Source organism: Marmota monax, unplaced genomic scaffold (assembly GCF_021218885.2).
Source record: "Marmota monax isolate L192 unplaced genomic scaffold, Marmota_monax_Labrador192_F-V1.1 WCK01_AAM20220418_F8-fsc00062, whole genome shotgun sequence".
NCBI lineage: Eukaryota > Metazoa > Chordata > Mammalia > Rodentia > Sciuridae > Marmota > Marmota monax.
The window spans coordinates 9501864-9521579 of NW_026695221.1; the positions used below are offsets into that span (position 1 = coordinate 9501864).

Here is a 19716-nt window from a genome sequence, read left to right on the forward strand (position 1 = left end):
TACCCACTCCCTCCACCCTGTTGTCACTCTTCTCCACGTGGTCGTAGCTTGCCCCTCCCTAGGTAAGATGGCGGCGCCCAGCTGTACTGTGTCTGGCGCCTGGATCCGGGGTACCGGCCCGCGTTTGGGGAGTCTTTTCACTCTCGTCTCAAAGCCATTTTGTTCCACCGCTGCTGCTACTAGGCCTCTGAATGCCCAGAGACTAGCGGAGAGGCTCCGAGCCCAGAAACGGGAACAAGAGAAGAAAAAGCCGGTAAGCCCGGAAGGTCCACGACTCCCAACAGGCAGTGCGCACAGTTTCCCAGGCAGGGTGTGAGGTAAGAGGGTCCTTGGGCGGCAAGTAAGTAAAGGTAGGAGAATGGGCAGACCGCGGAGACTGTAGGGTTACGTGGCCTTCAGGTGGGCTGGGTCTTTGCTGTTGCCAGGCTCAGTTCCGACCATCGCGTAGGTACGAAGGTGAGAGAGACTCGAGCTTCTTGAGGAAGACCTGAGTCTAACGCAGAGATACAGGCATTCCCTACCCAAATTCTCACGCTTATTGAGGGCCTTCCCTTCTGTTTCGCTTACTACTAGTCACCAGGCATTCCCACCTCTCCTTCTCTCCGTAGGAACCGACAAACCGTATTCAACGGAGAGTGCAAGAACTCGTGCGGTTCACACGGCAGCTGCAGCGAGTTCACCCTAACGTCCTTGCAAAGGCACTGAGCCGAGGGATTCTCCACCAGGATGAGGACCTTGTGGTCATCAATAAGCCCTACGGTCTTCCTGTCCATGGTAAGAACCATGTGGGCAAGGGAGCGGGACCTGTTACTGCTTTCTGCCACAACTAGGGGCATTTATGAAGTATTACAGGTGAGGCACTCTTGCATTCAAATTAATTAAACCTTTGTAGAGTATTATCCTTTATAAGACACTGCCAAGGGCACAAACATAAATAAGGTAAACCCATTTCCAAACATTTGACAGCAGTCATTCCTGGAATGTTGTGTGCAGACTACCACAGGGACTATTGTAGAAAAATATAAAGACTGTGTGTTCTTAGTCCTCAGGTTATTTTTCATCAAAACTGGGAAAGAGAGAAAGGTGCAGTGGCAAGTGCCTGTAATTCCATATACTTGAGAAGCTGAGGCAGCAGGATTGGGAGTTCTAGGCAAACCTGGGCAGCTTAGACCCTGTTTCACAAATAAACACACAAAACTGGGAAAGAGAAAATAACACAAAATACATAATAATATTTTTAAAAGGTGTGTTTGTGGTGGAGTATGCCAAATAAAACTTCTGGAACTTAACAGGACACTCAGATGTCTTTAAATAACTAAACGTTGAATGTAGTGATAAGGAACAGCTGAAGTGAGTCAGAAAAGTTTGATAGGGTAAAATGTATTCGTGAAAAAGGTGGAGAGAGAGAAGGAATATTTTTTCTAGAAGAAGGTAATCCTTTGGGGGAAGTTAAGAGAAAGTTGTCCATAAAGACAAAGAATTAAAGCGGTACTTTACATGAGTTTTTTCCTCTTCCAAAAGCAATTTCTTGCCTTATCATTCCCCAGTGAGATTATTTTCCAGTTATTTACCTCCCTCTTTTTTTTTCTTTTACATGAGAAAACAAAATTGGAAATACAAGTAATCTGTCTGAGGTCAAGTGGCTAGTTAGGTGAGTACAAAAAGGAGAAACCAGGAATGTCTAATCCCAAACCCCATCACCGTAACCACTCTTCTGCAATGCCTAAGAGGACCTATGGTCCTGCAAAGTATATCCAGAAGAAAGCCACATAATCTAGGACAGTCTTTCTCAAATTTTAATTGCCTGTAAGTCACTTGGGCAGTTTGTTAAAAGGCAGATTCTGACTTAGTAGCCTGTATTGGGGACTTTAGATTCATTTATAGCTAGAGAGGTCTTTAGATATACTGATATTGCTAGCCCTTCCTACACTTCAGTAGTATTTCTCTAGAACACATTGACAGTTTATGCATGAGGACTTTTCTCCTAAGTTAGTTCTTTGGTAAAAGCTCTCAAACTTCTGTCTTTTTCCTTAGGTGGCCCTGGGGTCCAGCTCTGCATTAGTGATGTCCTGCCTATCCTGGCAAAGATGCTTCATGGCCACAAGGCAGAGCCCTTACATCTGTGCCACCGGCTAGACAAGGAAACCACAGGCGTAATGGTGTTGGCTTGGGAGAAAGATGTGGCACATCAAGTCCAAGAGTTGTTTAGAACCCGTCAGGTGGCAAAGAAGTACTGGTATGAGGATCATTGATGGAAGTAGAGGTGGTATAAATGGAGGAATCTTTTCTGTTCCTCATCATACAGCAGCAACTATTAGTAGAAGGCCCTGCACTATCACCTATTAGGATATAAAAAATACTTAAAACAGATTTGGTGTTTAGAACGTTAAATAAAATAGTGGTTTTTAATTATGATTGTACATCAAAACTATCAAAATTAATTGTACAGGAAATATATGATTTCATTTTTGATTGAAATAGTGAAACAAAGACAAAAGCCTCTGGAGAATCAACCCACTCTGCCATTCTAGTCTCTTCCCTTGAAGTAGCAACCACTGTGATCTATTTAATTTTTGTTTCTCTGGTCCTTACTCAATTCATTTACACATGTCTTGTATATGCGGTATTTGTGTATGTACTTACATACACTTATGAATACACATATATCACACATTTAGATATACTTATTCGTATATTTTTCACATTGTACAATTTGCATACTTGTCCCCCCCACACACACATACACACGTACATATATACTTAATTTGTGTCTTAGGGATCTTTCCATATAAGTCTACCTCATTTTTTTTTTTAATAAAAAGGATACATGAGTCAATAGAGAAACCCACTGTTCTGCATTTCAGCAATTTCCTTCCCCAAAGGCAATACTTCTACCAGTATCTTTTGTATGTTATACTGGGCATACATAAACATTATTATATGGCAACACATTTATGCACTGCTTTGTACCCTGCTGATTTCATTTGGATCAAATATCTTGGAGAGCATTTTGTGTTGTACATTTAAAGCTGTTCCCTTTGTAGTGACTCTGTTATTCTACTGTATGAATAGATGTTTAGATAACTTCCCATTTTTCAGAGTCTATTGTAAAGAATATGTGAATATATATTAACTCATTTTTTGTTGCTGTAACAATACTTGAGCTTAGGTAATCTATAAAGTAAAGAGGTTTATTTTGGCTTATAGTACTGGGGGCTAGGAAGTCCAAGAGCATGAGCTGGTGTGCTGCTTCAACTCATGGCAGAAAGTGGTAGGGTAAGTGGGCATGTGTGGAAGAGAGGAAACAGGAGGGCAGCCTTGCTTTGTAGTGGTCCACACATGTGGTAATGATCCAGCATGCATCCTTCTCAACGTCCTGATCACCTCTTAAATTGCCTACCTTCCAATACCACTCAGCGGCAATTAAATTTCAACATGAATTTTGGCAGGAACAAACCACATCTAAGCCATGGCAATATTTTTAGAATAAATTCCTGGAAACAATTGCTAGGTTGAAGGGTATGCATATTTGATATTTTAATAGTCCCCAAAGTGCTCTCCAAAAGTCACTTTATACTCTCATGAGTGGTGGTCTATACCTACTTCCCCTTATACTAACCAAAGCGTTTTTAAAAAGCTTGCCACTCTGATGGGTTAAAAAAAAAAAAAAAAAAAAGATCTTTTTTATTTCCCTATGTACTAGTGATATTTGCAGTCTTTTTGCATTTATTGGTTGGTTGAGTTTCCCTTTCTTGGAATAATAGACTGTTTACTTCTCCTTTGCCTATTTTCATATTGGGTTATTATTTTCTGTTTGCTTTACAAATATTTATATTTTGGATATTAGTCCTTTTTTTTGTTTTTTTTTTTTTTTTACAGATTTTGCAGATTTTGTGATCTGGGGAGCCCTTTAAAAATCTGTGTGCTTAAGACCCACCCACAGAGGTTCTGATTCATAAATCTGGTGGCTGTGGAGATTGGTGTCTATTTTTTTTTTTTAAAAAAGCTCACAAACAGGAGGTGGGGATGTAGCACAGTGGTAGAACACTTGCCTAGCATATGTGAGGCCCTGGGTTTGATCTCTAGTATTGCAAGAGAAAAAAAGTTCTAAAAAGCTCTATAAATGTCTAGAATATACAATCAAATTTAAGAACCATTATAATAAGAGATCATTCTTGGAGAGTCTCACATGATTCTCTTTGGTATAATGCTTAATCTGAAAACTGGATACAACTTATATTCTTAAGTCTTTTACTATTAATGTCATGAATACTAATTATAGAATGTTGGGGAAGGATAAAAAATTATATTAATTACGTGGTCTTTTATTCCAGCATTTAAGAGTGGATATGTGGTTAAAAGAAAATTGGGGGGCTGGGGTTATGGCTCAGTAGTAGAACACTTGTCTGGTATGTGTGAGGTACCGGGTTCAATTCTCAGCACCACATAACAATAAACAAAGTAAAGGTATTGTTTCCATATACAAATAAAAAATTTAAAAAAAGAAAATTGGGAGAATAGGGTTCTGGTGTGTCCTTTTTTTGTTGTTTTCTTTTGGGTACTAGGGATTGAACTTGGGGGCACTCAACCACTGAGCCACATTCTCAGCCCTATTTTGTATTTTATTTAGAGACAGGGTCTCACTTGAGTTGCTTAGCACCTTGCTGTTGCTGAGGCTGCCATTGAACCTGTGACCCTCCTTTCTCAGTCTCCCAGGCCACTGGGATTATAGGCGTGCACCACCACGCCTGGCCCTGTTTTTCTTTTTTTAAGTAATAAAAGTGGGTTCTGATCATAGACTAAATGAATAAATGGATCTAATGACAAACTCAGAGGACCACTCCTACCATATTTGTCACATAGGTAAATCAGAACTTTACTGTGCCCCCAGAAAGTCACAGGAACTTCAGCCACAACAGTCACCCATTCTGAATCTCTTATTGGTGGTCTCCTTCTCGTCTCATCACAGACAGGCATAAAAGTTCATAAGAAGTACCCGTGTTAGTGCAGAAGGTCTGGAGTGAAATCCTCTATACAGGCAAATCCAAGAGCTCTTATCTGCCTTATGTGACTAAAGCAACCATCTGTGTGTCTCCATTAGGGCCATCACTGTGCATGTCCCCGTGCCCTCGGCAGGAGTCGTGGATATTCCCATCATTGAGAAGGAGGTGCAAGGCCAGCAGCAACACCACAAGGTGGGTGAGCTGCCTTCCTGCGGTATGGGTTTCTGTTCTTCCTTGGAAATCATATCTTGATTACTTTATGTTTAGATGACGGTGTCCCCGAGCTACCGCATGAACAGTGGTAAGATGGTCAAAGTACGGACCAACCGGAACGCCCACATTGCCATGACTCAGTACCAGGTGCTCAGCAGCACTCTGTCCTCTGCCCTCGTGGAGCTCCAGCCTGTAACTGGTGAGGGTGCCCCCATTCTGATGCAAGGTGGCTACCGTACTTTGTCCAGGGCCTTGTGCTTGACTCTGCCCTTGTTATGAGACACTGATACTGTGGGTGGGATGAAGGGTAGCTTATTTATATGGCCATGGGCTTTTGGTACTGCTCTGAGACAAGTGTCCCCAGAGGGATCATTGTGGGTAGCAGAAGGCTACATTTTGGATACCTTTATTTGAAAATACAGTTGGGTATGGTCATGCAGGCCTTCAATCCTATGTATTCAGGAGGCTGAGAAACAGTGAGTAATACAAGTTTGAGGCCAGCCTTTGCAATTTAGTGAGACTCTGTCCCAAAATAAAAAGGAGTGAGGATGTAGCTCAGTGATAAAGTACCCTTGGGTTCAATGCTCAGTACAAAAAAAGGGAGTTAAAGAAAATTCTGATATATACTACAACCTGGGTGAATCATGAAGACATTATACTAAGTAAAATAAGCTAGATACAAAAGCACAAATGCTGTATGATTCCACTTATATGAGGTACCAAGAGTAGTAAGATTCACAGAAACAAAGTAGAGTGGTGGTTGCCAAAAGCTTGGGGTCGGGGTTGAGAGAAAGAAGGAAGTGATGGGGAATTATTGTGTAATGGGTTCAGAGTTTCAGTTTGGAAAGATGAAAATCTTTGAGAAATGGATGCTGGTGAAATGCTTTGAGAAATGGATGCTGATGCTGCAAAACAATGTGAATATACCTAATATTATAAATTGCATACTTCAGTAGTTAAAATGGGAAATTTTATGTATATTTTACTGCAGTTTTAAAATGTGCAGAAGAATACTATTTATTATTATGTAGTAACATTACTAAAAAGTCAGGGTAATGGTGGATGCCAACTTCATGGGGTGATTATCTAAAGTGTTTATAATGTTCATTTCTTAAGCTGGTTGATGCTGCACAGCTTATAGCTTGTTACAGTATTCCTCATAACTTATTGTAGTTAGGTCTTTGCCAGTTTACTGAGCTTTGATTTAATATGATTTGAAGCAGATTCCAGCACTGACATTGTTTCTGTAGTTTCTCATAAGTCCTTCTCTTTCTCAAGGAGTGAAACATCAACTTCGAGTTCACCTGTCTTTTGGATTGGATTGCCCAGTCCTTGGTGATCACAAGTACTCAGACTGGAATAGATTGGCCCCTCAGGTAACACTGGTTTAACAGGGAGTATTAAACAAATAAGGGAGAGCACTTGAGTTTTCTTTTTGTTAAAATCCTGAAGTAAGTCATGGAAAGTATTGTTTCCAGGCTTGGCACTATATTGATTATCTAACTTTACAGAATTTAGAAACAGATCTCATTCTCATGGAGCTTCAGAATCTATGAGCAAAACCTTACTCCTTTATTTGATCAGCATCAGATTTTGTTGTGATGCTGTGGGCAAGGGGAAGAAATCTTCCTGAAACTAAAAGCTACCTTTCATGCTAAAGAAATATGGAGTAACTTTTTTCATCATTTAATGTTGTAGTTTATTCTCTTGCAGGGCCAGAGTATGAGCCCATAAAATTTCTTTGGTCTGTTTTTTTCTTCCCTGTTTCTGAGCCCTTCCTAGACATGCCACTAAAGCAGACTATCCATTACTGGGATTTCCAGGGGGTTAGTTAGTTTTAGGTGGGAGTCCTCTGACTCTGCATGCTGGTCAAGGGTGGACAAGGGTAGTCTTGCTCACAAGGGTCTGTCTTGTCTTTGTGTAGAAGCTTCCTGTTGGCATTCTGAAGAAGTTGGGGCTGGAACAGTCAAAGGCCCGCCACATCCCCCTTCATCTGCATGCCCGGCAGTTGATGCTGCCTGCCCTGGGGTCCAGGAAGGAGGAACTCCATTTGGTCTGTAGGCTTCCTCACTTCTTTGCACGTTCTCTGCGTCGTCTCGGTTTAGAGATTCCAAATCAAGATCAAATTGGGGACAATGAAGCCAGGCATCTGAGAGCACAGTGAAGACTGTTTGGCCCTTGAACTCTGCTTTGTTTCGTGGACTGTTGTAACTTCTCACTTGGAACAGACTCCAGAAGAGCCTGGTGGCATAAATTGAAGAAACTCAGCTGTGTCAGGGCTTTTAATGGAGAATAAAATCTATTCACTGAGAGTTTGAGTGTTCTATGAAAAAGCCTGCTGGAAATCTCCCCACCACAGGGTCTCCTTGCCAAGATGCAAGAGAGCCCAGGACCAGGGCGATTGGTACAGTAATGGAAAAAAGGAGAACTAAAGGACAAAATCTGTGGTCAGGAATTGTTTTCATTCCACGTCTTGAGCTATCAGGGAGATTCTTGTCATTGTAAAGAACATAATGGTTAAACACATTTACGGAATCCAGAATTCTTTCCGGCTATCAATGGAGTCCTCACTGTACTAGTGATTATGGAATCCAGGAAGGGAATGTTCAGGGTCTGGATGGGGTAGGGCTTTTGATAAGAAAGCAGGTGTAAATGGCAGGCAGCTAACAAATGATTGAAGCTGCCAGATGTAAGGCAGTGGTGGGGACAAACCTAGGAGCTCTCACGTTTTTTTTTTTTTGTTTGTTTGTTTCATTTTTTGATACTAGGGATTGAAACCAGCAGCGATTAGGCACTGAGCTACACCCCCAGCCCTTTTCGTATTTTAGAGACAGGGTCTCGCTAAATTGCTGAGGCTGGCTTTGAACCCTTGCCTCAGCCTCCTGAGCTGCTGGGATTATAGGCGTGGACCCCTGTGCCAGGCTTCACACACTGTTTTAATAGTTGTTAGCTCCAGGTGGTTGTTACCTTGTGGAGGCAGATTTAAAAAAAATTTTTTTTTCAGAGAATAAGGCAATCTAGAAGCTATGTGAACTCCTAGCCAATTGCCAGCTAAATCAAATTTTTAAAAAGACACTTAGCCGAGCATATTTGCAGAATGAATTTTGTCTACAGGTTGCTAGTTTGCAATCTGTGTTTAATGAATAGTAAGTGTAAAAGTTGGGGGAGAGAAGCCATCTTGAAAGTTTTAGTTCAGTAGCTGGTATTTCAGCTGCCATATGTCCTTTCAGACTAGGGGATGGCTTTGGTTAATTCAAAAGTGTGTGGTTAGAAGGGAGCTGCCATTTAAAAAAATTCTTTGTTTTGAAAACAAGCCTCCTGTTCTTAGTTCTCAGGAAGGAGATGGCTATGCCCAACACCACTAGTGTACAAGTTTCCTTGGCCTCCCTGCTCAGTTGATCCCTCCAGCTCTCTTTTTTCTTCTTACACCCAGTTGTCTAATACGCAGATACATCGCACACTACTTTGGGCTGAGCTGAAGAAAGTTGGAGTGACAGCACATTGGAGAGAAAAGCCCCAGAATAGCTTTTATATGCTCCCTCTGTATATAAGGTACTCCTTCTATTCATGGTTTCTCGCTCCACGGTTTCAGTCACCTGTGGTCAACCACAGTCTGAAAATATTAGATGGAAAAGGTCAGAAATAATTCTTAAGTTTTAAATTGCACACCATTTTGAGTAGCATGATGAAATCTTGCACTGTCCCTCTATCCCATTTGGGATGTGAATCATCCCATTGTCTAGTGTTTCCATGCTATACATGTTACCCATTATTTAGTCACTTAGTAGCTCTTAGTTATCAGATCACCTTTCTCAGTATCAGTATTGGTGTTCAAGTAGCATTTTTACCAGTCTCTTACTGTACCTAAGTTAAACTTGATCCCAGGTTTCCGTGTAGGAAAAATATATAGAGAGTGGTGATATCCATGGTTTCAGGCGTCCACTGGGGGTCTTGGAATATATCCCCCTTGAATCAGGGGAATTTCTGTATTGTTAATACAGCTTTCTAAATGTCCTTCCCCATTTCTACACTGCTATTACTATGCATATTGAATTTAAGAGCACAGATGAGGTTGACTTTCTATAAGGCCTAAATATTTTGGCTGTTTAGTAAACTGTGATTTTCAAGAGGGATTTTCCAAAGGGACAAGAATGTGACACTTAGAACTATTAATAATTTACTTTGGCGTAGTGAGATGATCAGAAATGCCTACAAGAATGGAGAACTATATTAGCAGATGATGAGAATAAAAATTGGAAAATATGAAAAGATGCTAATAAGGACACACTTGGAAAGTGATATAGGATTTCTATCATTCTTCCAGTTGTGTTTCCTTTCAGTAGGGACGTATGGTCTATAATTTGGCACACTGAATATTTACTAGGTTGAAAGTAAATGGGGGCATTCACGTATTTCCAGAGGTCTTTCATTAACTGGGAAAATGTAATCAACTGTGATTGACAAGTGTAGAGCAGGGATGTCGCTCCCTAGTCTGGCACAAGCTACAGAGGTGGACAAAACCAGCTGTCAGTGTCCTTAATCTTACTCAGTGTCACCATGAATGCTACAGTGCCATTCTTTGTGATATTTTTAGCTTTTCATTGCTGTTTCATGTTGGTTTCTGGGCAGGGAGCTACCAAGAGAGAGACAGTTGGTATTTTGAGAGTTCCTAAGCTGCCCTGGTATATGGGTCTCTGCATTGGAAAATAGAGAAGCGTCTTTATCCCTACACTCAGGGCTGTCTCCCACCCTACCTGTTGAGTCATGGATTAGAATAACCTAGTAGGGGATTTGCAACTTTGGGAGTAAGGGTAGGAGAACAGACCGTATGATTTCAGTTTAAAATAAACATACTTTGTTATGCTGTTTGGTTAACCAGAGGAAGCATGATTTTTTTAAGGTTTATATTTGAAATAACTTATTTATAAATATGAATTGTCCTTTTAAAATTAATAGAACACTTAGGCTAGGGTTGTGGCTCAGAGGTAGAGTGCTCTCCTGTGCATGTGTGAGACACTGGGTTCCATCCTCACACCACCTAAAAATAAAGATATTGTATAAAATTAATAGAACACTTAAGCATACCAGAAGAAGCATCAGATATTAGCTAATATAGTCTGCTTGTAATTTGTTGCCATTGAAGCATTCACCACTGTCCAGTGTCCCCAAAGAAGGGGACCTATGTTAAGAAGTGTGGCAGATATGTCTGAGGTCAGATCTAGACTCAGATCTGCCAGGGGTGATCTGATATGGGGATGCTGCTCTTGATGCACAGGGAGGGTAAGGTGTAGGGTCTGCTTATCAAGCCAGGTTCATCTGGCAACAGAGATGGGACCCACCCTTTTGGGATTGGAACCTGCTGGGTTAAGGTGAAATGACCCAGTGGTGCCCAACACTGCTATGTTGATATTTCAAAATAAGTGAAGTTCATTTTTAGGCATGTTCCAAGCTCCTTGGCTGTGTAACTCCAGCTTCCCAGGCAACTCTACCCTATGAAACCATCCTTCTTAAGTTATTTGCAGTGATCAAAAAGAGCCACTGTACCAAGCAAGATCCACTATGTAGGTAATTCAGCCAAGTAAGGATCAGAGCAAGATACTTAGGCATTCAAAACAAGTGCTCAATGAAGGGAAAGCAAGGAACGAGAGACTGGTAAGCGAGAAATGAGACAGAGGTCAGGCAGAGATACACATGTGAGTGTATTTGTCAGAGAGAGGCAAAATAGGCTTGGGTTCTGGGACTTTTATCAGGGAGGCTCAGGAACCAGAGCTGGGCGGGTCCTAATGTGTTAAGGGTTGGGTTGGTATGAGGGAGTGGTGAGCCTTTCTCAGAAAGGCCTTTGGGCGGGAAAGCGAAACTTTTTCCTTAACCTGGCGGCTGTCACTTAAGATGGCCATCCAAATCCTAAGCAAGGACCTTATACTCAAGCTGCTTGGAGACATGCTCTGTGAAGGATCAGGTGGCAAATATTTCAGACTTTGCAGGTCACACAGTTCCTGTCAAAACTACTCAACTCTGCCATGTAGCAAAAAACCAGCCAGAGATAATATGTAAATGAGTGAGCAAGGCTATGTTCTAATAAAATTTTATTAATGGACTCAAATATGAAGTTCATATAATTTTCATGTGTCACTAAGTGTATTAGATCAGGCTGCCATAGCAAAATACCACAGATGGATGGCTTAAACAACAGACGTTTTCTCACATTTCTGGAGACTGGAAGTACAATGTCAGGGCTGGGCAGGTCTGGTTTCTCTTGAGGCCTCTTGGCTTACAGATGACTGTCAACTTGCTGTGTGTTCACACAGGTTTTTTTCTGTACATGTGCATCCCTGATGTCTCTTCCTTATATGAACATCAGCCAGGTTGGGTCAAGTCCTACCTTTATGGCCTCATTTGACTATCTCCTTAAAAGTCCTATTTCTAAATATAGTTGTGAGGTTAGTGCTTTTACAAATTTTGGGCAGAGTGCACAATAATACAACACCATCTGTTATTATTTTGATTTTTCCAAACTATTTAAAAATAGAAGGACTTCAAACTATTTAAAAATAGAAGATCTTCACTCTGTATAACTGAGGGAAAGTCTAAATAAACCCTTCAGCATCACTTGGGTTTTAGGTGACTTTAAAAGTCATTCATTCTGGAGGTAGTGCTGCTGAGCAATATGCCATTAGTCTCCCCCTAGCTTTGCCTTCGTTGGCTGTAGCCTGTCATCTTCTCATTTTGCTGGCATTCTGAATAAATCTTTTTCCTTGGTCCCACAACTTGTCCTCAATTCATTGGGCCCCTTTTCAAGTAACAAGTAAACAGACTTGGGTTTAGTAACAACAGGACAAAGAGAAACATGAGCTGCATTCAGCTAACAGACTGTGGTTTGGCTATTGTTCCTGTCTCCAATAAACCATGCTTCTTAACAAAGGGATAATAATATGACACTTAAGAATAATGATAACTGACTTTGATTTAGGGAGACAGATGAAGAGGGCCCCTGATCTAGTAGTGTATATGAGAAATCTCAGGTACCTAAGGAACTACCCCCAGGCCCATGCAGTATCCAGCATACTGCGGGTTGAACACAGGGCAGAACAGGGCCACCGTACTGCCTGGGGAAGAGGTGGACTACCTGAGCTGTGGGTCTTGTTGGGCACCTATCTGGAGGCCTTTAAAGAGCCTGGACAGCAGAGTTGGTGGAATCGAAGTGAGTGAGGAGCCCAAGGTGGGAGAGATCCAGTCCTTAAATGTAGAATGGTGCTTTTTGAGTTTAGGCTGGCCGTGTACAGCCTGGACAAACACGCTGCCCAGAAAGAGAGGTGCTGCTTCTAGAGGGGGTGCTAGGTGAGCCACTCCTCAGCCTCAGAGTACAACAAGCACTTCCCAGAGGCACACACAGATATTTCTGGGAGAGCTAAAACCAAAAGAATGAAACATCGTTTTCTTTACTGACATGTTATGACTTAATACTAAATCAAATTTTTTTCCTTCTCCATCCCCAATTCCCTTAGTCATCTCTTGGTGTCCTATTAAGGATCCTTTCACCTTGCCATCCCCAGTGAATGACCAGTCTTGGTGGCTGTCTGCATAGATGTCCCCATCACTGGGGCCTTAGGATCATTTTAGGCAAGAGTACCTGAGACATTCCTGTTAATCTTTTCCCTTACACCTTATTTTGCTACCGCTGTTAGCAGTGGGAATTTGGTTTGATCAGGTGTGATTACAGAGCAGACCGAAATCCTTTCTCAGATATTTTCAGGACTTGTAACCAAACATATCTTAAATGCACAGTGGACCCGCACCTCACATACACTCTACCCCACCTAGGTATGTCTGCAACACCAGAACTATAACTTTGCCAACTTTGTATATATTGTATAAACAGGAACTTACAACATATAGTCTTCTGTGACTGGCTCTTCCACGTAGCATAATGCTTTCAAGGTTCATCCATGTTGTAACATATAAGAGTGTTTTATTTCTTTTTATTGTGAAATATGTATATATAAAATACATATTACATTTTGTTTATACATTTGTGAATTGATGTTTCCACTTTGGAGCTGTTATGAATCATGCTGCTCTCAACATTCATGTGTAGGTTTTCATGTGGATGTATGTTTCACTTTCTCTTGGAGACATATCTGGGAGTGGAATTGCTGACACATGACAGCTCTTTGACACTTTATAGAATAGCCGTAGTGTTTTCCAAAGTGATCGTGCCATTTTACATTCCCAGGAATCGAGTACAAAGCTTCCAGTTTCTTGCCAATATCTGTTATTAACTGTCTTCCTGATTATAGCCATCCTAGTGGATGGAAGTGGTTTCTCATTCTGGTTTTGATTTGTATTTCACTGATGGCTAATAGGATTTGACATCTTTTTACATGTTTATTGGTCATTAATATAATTTATTTGAAGAACTGTCTCTTTACATCCTTTCATTTTAACTAAAGATTTTTATTGGTGTTTTATAATTATACATAATAATGGGATTCATTGTGACATATTCAAACATAATTTGGTCATTTAAATTCTTTGTGCATTTTAAATTGGGTTATTAATCTTTTACGAAGTTGTAAGAGTTCTTTATATATTCTGGGTGCAAGTCATATAGGTATATAATTTATAAAAATTTTCTTCCTTTTGTTTTCATTTTCCTGATGATGTCATTTGCACTATGAAATTTTTAATTTCAATGTAGTCCAATTTATTTGTTCTTTTGCTGCTTGTGCTTTTGGTACCATGTCTAAGGAACCATTGACCAATCCGAAGTCAGAGATTTACTCCTATATTTTCTTTTTTTCTGTATTTTTATAGGTGCATTTTAATTATACATAATAGTTGGACTTGTTGTTGTAAATTCATACACACATGATATAACAATATAATTTGGTAAAATATATATTTCCTTCTAATAGTTTTCTAGTTTTAGCTCTTTCATTTAGGTCTTATTCCATTTTGAGTTAATTTCTCTGTATGGTGTAAGAGAGGTGTCTAACTGAATAGCCAGTCCTCCCAGAACCATTTGTTTAAAGACTGTTCGTTTCTCCATGGGATTATTTTGGCCAATTGCTATTTTTGAAGATCACAATGAGTTAAATATAGACAATAATGTCACAGGGTACAATTTCATTTTATGATAGTATTGTGAATAAAATGAAATGCATTTTCTAGTTTTACCACAAGATGGCAGCAATCCCCCAGATTTTATCCCTTCTTGCCTAAGCTACTTCAAAAGGTGAGGACAGGTCTTAATCAGTCATCTTTTTCTCTAACTTCTCAGTAAAACTTTGCAAATCTCTGTCCTCTAACTTCTTTTAGCTAGCTTAAACCTGGTTTTTCCATTGTCTTGTGCCAGGCTGAAGTAGTAGGAGGAGACCATGTTTTGGGTTCCTTGAGTAAATTTGAAATAGAATTTGATTCATATACAGTTATAAAAGCATTACAGGTTTATTATATAAAAATGTGAAGATTATAATCAAGTTAGTCTCAACTATCAAAAAGCATAATAAGAATATGCTTTTCCCACCACAGGGGTACATGGCTTAGCTAAAACTTCCAGTTTCCCTAGTTGTTAGCTGATATAGTTTGGGCTCAATGTATATCTTTTTTTTTTTTTTTTTTTGGTTGTAAATAGACACAATATTTTTTTAAGTATTTATTTTTATGTGGTGCTGAGGATTGAACCCAGTGCCTCACACGTGCAAGGCAAGCACTTATTACTGAGCTACACCCCCAGCCCTGTATGTATGACTTTGATTTAATAAATTACTATTTATTAAACAATGGAGGGAAAAGAAGGATGACAAATTTGGAAGCTTCTTCTCCAAGAATGAATTTTATTTTATTTTATTTTAATTAATAAACTTGATTTTTGAGAACAATTTATTGTTCACAGGAAAACTGAGTGGAAGGTACAGACATTTCCCATACACTCCCTGCCGCCAAACACAGCCTCCCCCACTTTCCACATCCCCCACGAGAATGGTGCATTTATTACAATCTGTGAACCTACATTGACACACTGTTACCACCCAAGTGTAAAGATGCACTTTTATTTATTTATTTAGGTACTGGGGATCAATCCCAGGAGTGCTTAACCACTGAGCCACATCCCTAGCCCTTTTTTATATTTTATTTAGAGAGAGGGTCTCGCTAAGTTACTTAGGACCTTGTTAAGTTGCTGAGTATGGCTTTGAACTCTATCCTCTTGCCTCAGCCTCAAGAACCCCTGGGATGACAGGTATGCACCACCTTGCACAGCAAGGATGCATTTGAGATGCATAAAGTGAGTGCCCCAGGCCCTTCTAGTCTCCTCCATTGCTCTTGGGTGAGAAACTCCTTCATGGCAGGCCCCACCCTTCTCTCTGCAGGATCCCTGGTGTCTCCCATGGCCTGTCTGACATTTAGAGGTCCTCAAGCCTCATCACCTCTCCCTCCCTGCATCTGTGGTTTCTGAACCCCAGTATCAGAGATACTTGTGAACCCTCCTTATTCTGGGGAGCTGTGAGGGCGGGTGCAAAAAAGGGGCAGACAGGGCAGCAGTCTTCCCTAGCAGAGAGTCTGGCAAGGGCCAGCCCTGACCTGAAGTCCACGTCCCCTTTCAGCACTCTGGGAGCTATTACCGTTTGTCCATCAGCAGCTCCATAGCACACACAGTGATGACCTGGACCAGTTCAGGCTGCAAAGCTAGGGGAAGAGGTCGCCACTTTGATGTGAGCCACAAGGTCAGGGAGAGAGCAGGAGGTGAGGGCTGGGGGGAGGGCTGCTGGACACAATCTCTTCTCCCATCACAGGCTTCTGGGGGAAGACGCCAGCTTGTCTTTGTCACCCCTTTCATCTCTCCATTCTCTGGGGCCAGTTCTCTTCCACCCAAGTTAAGCAACAGCTTTGGGCTCCTCATCCTAAACCTCCAGTCTGTGTCCCAAGGGGTTCCTGATGGCTGGACCCAACTGCCCACTTCATTTGTAGTTGATGCATGAAATGCCCAGTTCTGAGAGTCAGAAAAGAGAATGTCTCCCTTGCAAACAAGGCAAACTGGTGCTGGGAGGGTCCTCGGATGTCTTGGAACTCTACCTGCAACTGCATGCTATATTCCTTCACCTCTACTCCTTTCAGGCAGTACACCTGCCAGGCCTGACCTTACACACTGCAACTGCAAGGAACTCACTGACCACCCTTGCTGGTGGGAAGAGAATATGAGGAACAGTGTGTGGGGATTGACAGAAAGACAGGGAGGGGGTGTGCCATAGCTGCCTTGAGCTCACAGTAGTCCTCCTGGTCACACACTCCTCCCCACATTCTACAACTCCTGCTCTTCCCCCTCCACATCCCACACCTCCTTCTACCCCTCCCCACTACCCCCACCCCCACCCCCAGCCTCCTCCAGGCCAGGCCTGAAAGTCTGCCAGCTTATCCACGGAGTCTGGCCTTTTTCCTGTCTAAAGTTACAGAATTTTCCAGAAGTTTCCCTGGGTTTTAATTTTTTTTTTTCCTTTATGGAGTCACAAAGCAGATTTCCCCTGAAACCCACTTCTCCAGTCTATGGAGGAAAAGCCAAAGAGAAGAAGGCTTAAAGAACCTGTTGTCACAGCCCAAACTTCCTTTCTCCTCCTACGTGAGACCTAGAAAGCTAAAAGTAACAGTAATTTCAACATTGAATGTTCATCGCCTCCTAAATGTGTTAGTTATTTAAAGTTCCCAATAATAGCCTTGCAAAGAATATACTATTCCTTCTTATTTTTATTTTCCATATTATAGATGAAGAACATGAAGCTCAGAGGGGTCAGTTAACTTCCTGAAGTCACATCTGTACACAGCAGAACTAGGTTTTGGCTCTGATCTGTCTACCTTTCGAGCCCTTGCTCTTAAGCTGCATATCCCCAGCGGTCCACATGTCTTAGAGACCAACAATGAAGTTCCAATTGTCCTCTTCCAAAGAGTGAGGTGTGTGTTTGAAGCAGGAAGAAGTATCTATCTCATCATGGAAAGACAAGACAGCTGGGTTCTGGTGTTTATTCTGCCATTATCTGGCTGTGTCACAGTCTCTCTGCACATCGAGGTTCTTGTCTGTAAAATGGGTGGATGAGACAAAGTCTATGACCTTAGTCTCTAGATAAGACAATCTCTGAGGTCCCTCAAGTTCCAGGATGCTTGTTTATGATTATGCTGAGATTTCTTATTTGGGATAAAAAATAATATACCCTTAGACTCTTGTCTGGAATCCACAAATTTGGCATCTCAGAGAATGGCAGAGCTGTAACTCAATATTTGGATCCAGCCTAGGAATCCAGACTCTCCTCACAGGTGCAGCCTCCCAGGAGGGACCCAGATACAGGGTGTGGACCATTCTACCCAACACCTTCATCCTGGGCAGAGTGATTACACTGTATGAATCTGTTGGGGCTGTCATAGCAAAATGTCACAGACTAGGTGGCTTAAACAATAGAAATTTGTTTTCTTACAGTTCTAGAGGCTGGAAGTCTAGAAATCAAGGTTTTGGCAAGATTGGTTTCTCCTGAGGACTCTCTCTCTTTGGCTTGTCGATGGCCACCTTCCCCCTGTATCCTACTGTGCTAGTGACCCTGCTCAAGTCCTAATCTCTTCTTATAAGGATGCCAATCAGATTGGATTAGGGACACTCTAGTGGACTTTTTTCAACTTAATCACCTCTTTATAGGCCCCATCTCCAAAGACAGTTATACTCTGAGATCCTGGGGTTTAGAGCTGCAATATATGAATTCAAGGGAGACATGGTTTAGTCTGTGACAGTTAACTAACCTTACCCATGGAGGAGGAGGAAGATAGGACAAAGACTGGCTTCCATTGGACACTTCTAATATACCAGGCATGGTGCCATGCTTTATGTGGAACCTCATTAAATCTTTACCACAGTTCAAGAAGGAGAAATTTTAGAAGATAAGGAATCTGAGTCAGGCAAGTTGCCTAAGTGCTCACAGATAAGAAGTGAGGAGGCTGAGATTCCAACTCACGTTCTTACCTACTGCTCTTGAATTGCTACCCAGTTCAAGAAGCAGTCCAAGATTTCCTCCAGTCTTTCTTGAGAGGAGGCAAGTCTCAGGGTTGGGCTCTTTGGGGCTATTAGTCTGTTCATCTAGAGTCCCAAGAGTGCAGAGAAGCCCTGATGACAGTATCCTGCTGCGGTTTTGGGAAGCAGCTGAGAAGGAAAAGGAAAGGGACAGGATCAGCTCCTCCCCATGCTGTGAAGAGACCAGAGTTCCCAGCTGGACGGTAGTGGCCTTGAGCTGGGAGAGGCCAGACATTCCCAAGCAGTTAGAGTTCCAGGGGTGAATGGGAGGGGCCCCCAAGCTAGTTTGGGAGATTGTTCCCCAAGAATAGGGAATGTCCACCAAAGATGGGACTGGAGACCATGCACCTGGGGAGTGAAGGGCCTGGCAAAACCCCAGCTAAAGACTCAGGCCTGGAAGTGGGAGATATGAAGGGGGCACACGGCATCACTAAGAGCTCCTGTAGGGCCTTGGGTTCTTTGAGGAGTATGTGGAGGGGTTTAACCTACTGCATCAAGCCAGGGCTCTTTGGTTCCTCCTTTGGGGTCCGGAAGCCAAGAATACTGGGTATAAGGAAACACCCAGATGAAAATCAATTTCTTTCCTTGCCCTTAAATGGAAGGACAAAGCATGGAAGGTAGAGGTTGCCATGTCAGAGTGTTTTGCTTCCCATCCTCCTAAGAACCCAGTGTCACTCATCCCTGGGTAATTTAGCTACCATTTCTGACTGCTATTTGGTGCAGAGAAAGGAGAAGGAGGTCACAGTGGGAAGGAGGGCAGAAGGGACACCAGGGGCTTTGTTCCCTGTGCTTACCTCCTAGGAGGGAGGGGCAGGGGTCAATGTGGGCCCACTTGCTATCTGGCAGACAGCCCTGTGTCTAAGGCAGGGAATTAGCCTGTCCTCACCTCTCCAACATCAATGAGGCCTGAGTGCTGTGACAAGAGCTGTCAGTGCTGGTATCCTGTCCCAGTAATCACTGAAAAAGTTGCAGCTCAGGAAAAGAAAGGGGGGGCCTCTGGTCCAGGGCCACTGGGGTAGAGGGATGGGAACACAGCCACTTTTGTGTGCACCTGATCAGTGCTGGTCACTGGCCATTTTCTGCCAGAGGGACATTATCCCTGTTCTGCCACTTCTGCCTGGACTTGGGGCCAGGAGCCACACCTGACTGTACACTATTGCCCCCAGCACCAACCCAGGGCTGAATCTGAGCTTCTCCAGAAAGCTCATCCTGGAGAAGATTCCAGGGTCCTCCTCTAGGTATGGACTCCCACAAACAGATAGTACAGGAACAAGCTTGAAGGTGACAGCAAATGTCTTGGTGTTGGTGGGGCCCCTGCTGTCCTCTCCTGCTGGGCCCCAAGCCGAAGGAACAGAAAGGACCCTGGGCCTGGACTTTACCTGCCTCCATGTCCTCCTGAGCTGCATGGCCTGACAACCCTAATCCATAGGGCCTCACCAGGGACTGGCTTCTGTG

The 19716-nt window shown here is 42.3% G+C and overlaps 1 protein-coding gene across 1 annotated transcript; it reads left to right on the forward strand.

Annotated features, from left to right (window-relative positions):
* Positions 1 to 35: 35 nt before the first annotated feature.
* Rpusd4 (RNA pseudouridine synthase D4) lies at positions 36 to 7528 on the forward strand. Its single transcript, XM_046432785.1, has 7 exons — positions 36 to 253; positions 609 to 774; positions 2035 to 2236; positions 5102 to 5195; positions 5271 to 5415; positions 6495 to 6592; positions 7141 to 7528. The coding sequence occupies exons 1-7, from the start codon at positions 68 to 70 to the stop codon at positions 7378 to 7380; spliced, it is 1131 nt and encodes a 376-aa protein (XP_046288741.1). The 5' UTR covers positions 36 to 67; the 3' UTR covers positions 7381 to 7528.
* Positions 7529 to 19716: the final 12188 nt, after the last annotated feature.

Bases quoted from the DNA above. Each gene is read 5' to 3' on its own strand.
- Rpusd4 (XM_046432785.1), top strand. From the start codon at position 68: ATGGCGGCGCCCAGCTGTACTGTGTCTGGCGCCTGGATCCGGGGTACC. The intron at 775-2,034 runs GTAAGAACCATG...CTTTTTCCTTAG, and splicing joins CTACGGTCTTCCTGTCCATG to GTGGCCCTGGGGTCCAGCTC. The intron at 5,196-5,270 runs GTGGGTGAGCTG...CTTTATGTTTAG, and splicing joins GCCAGCAGCAACACCACAAG to ATGACGGTGTCCCCGAGCTA.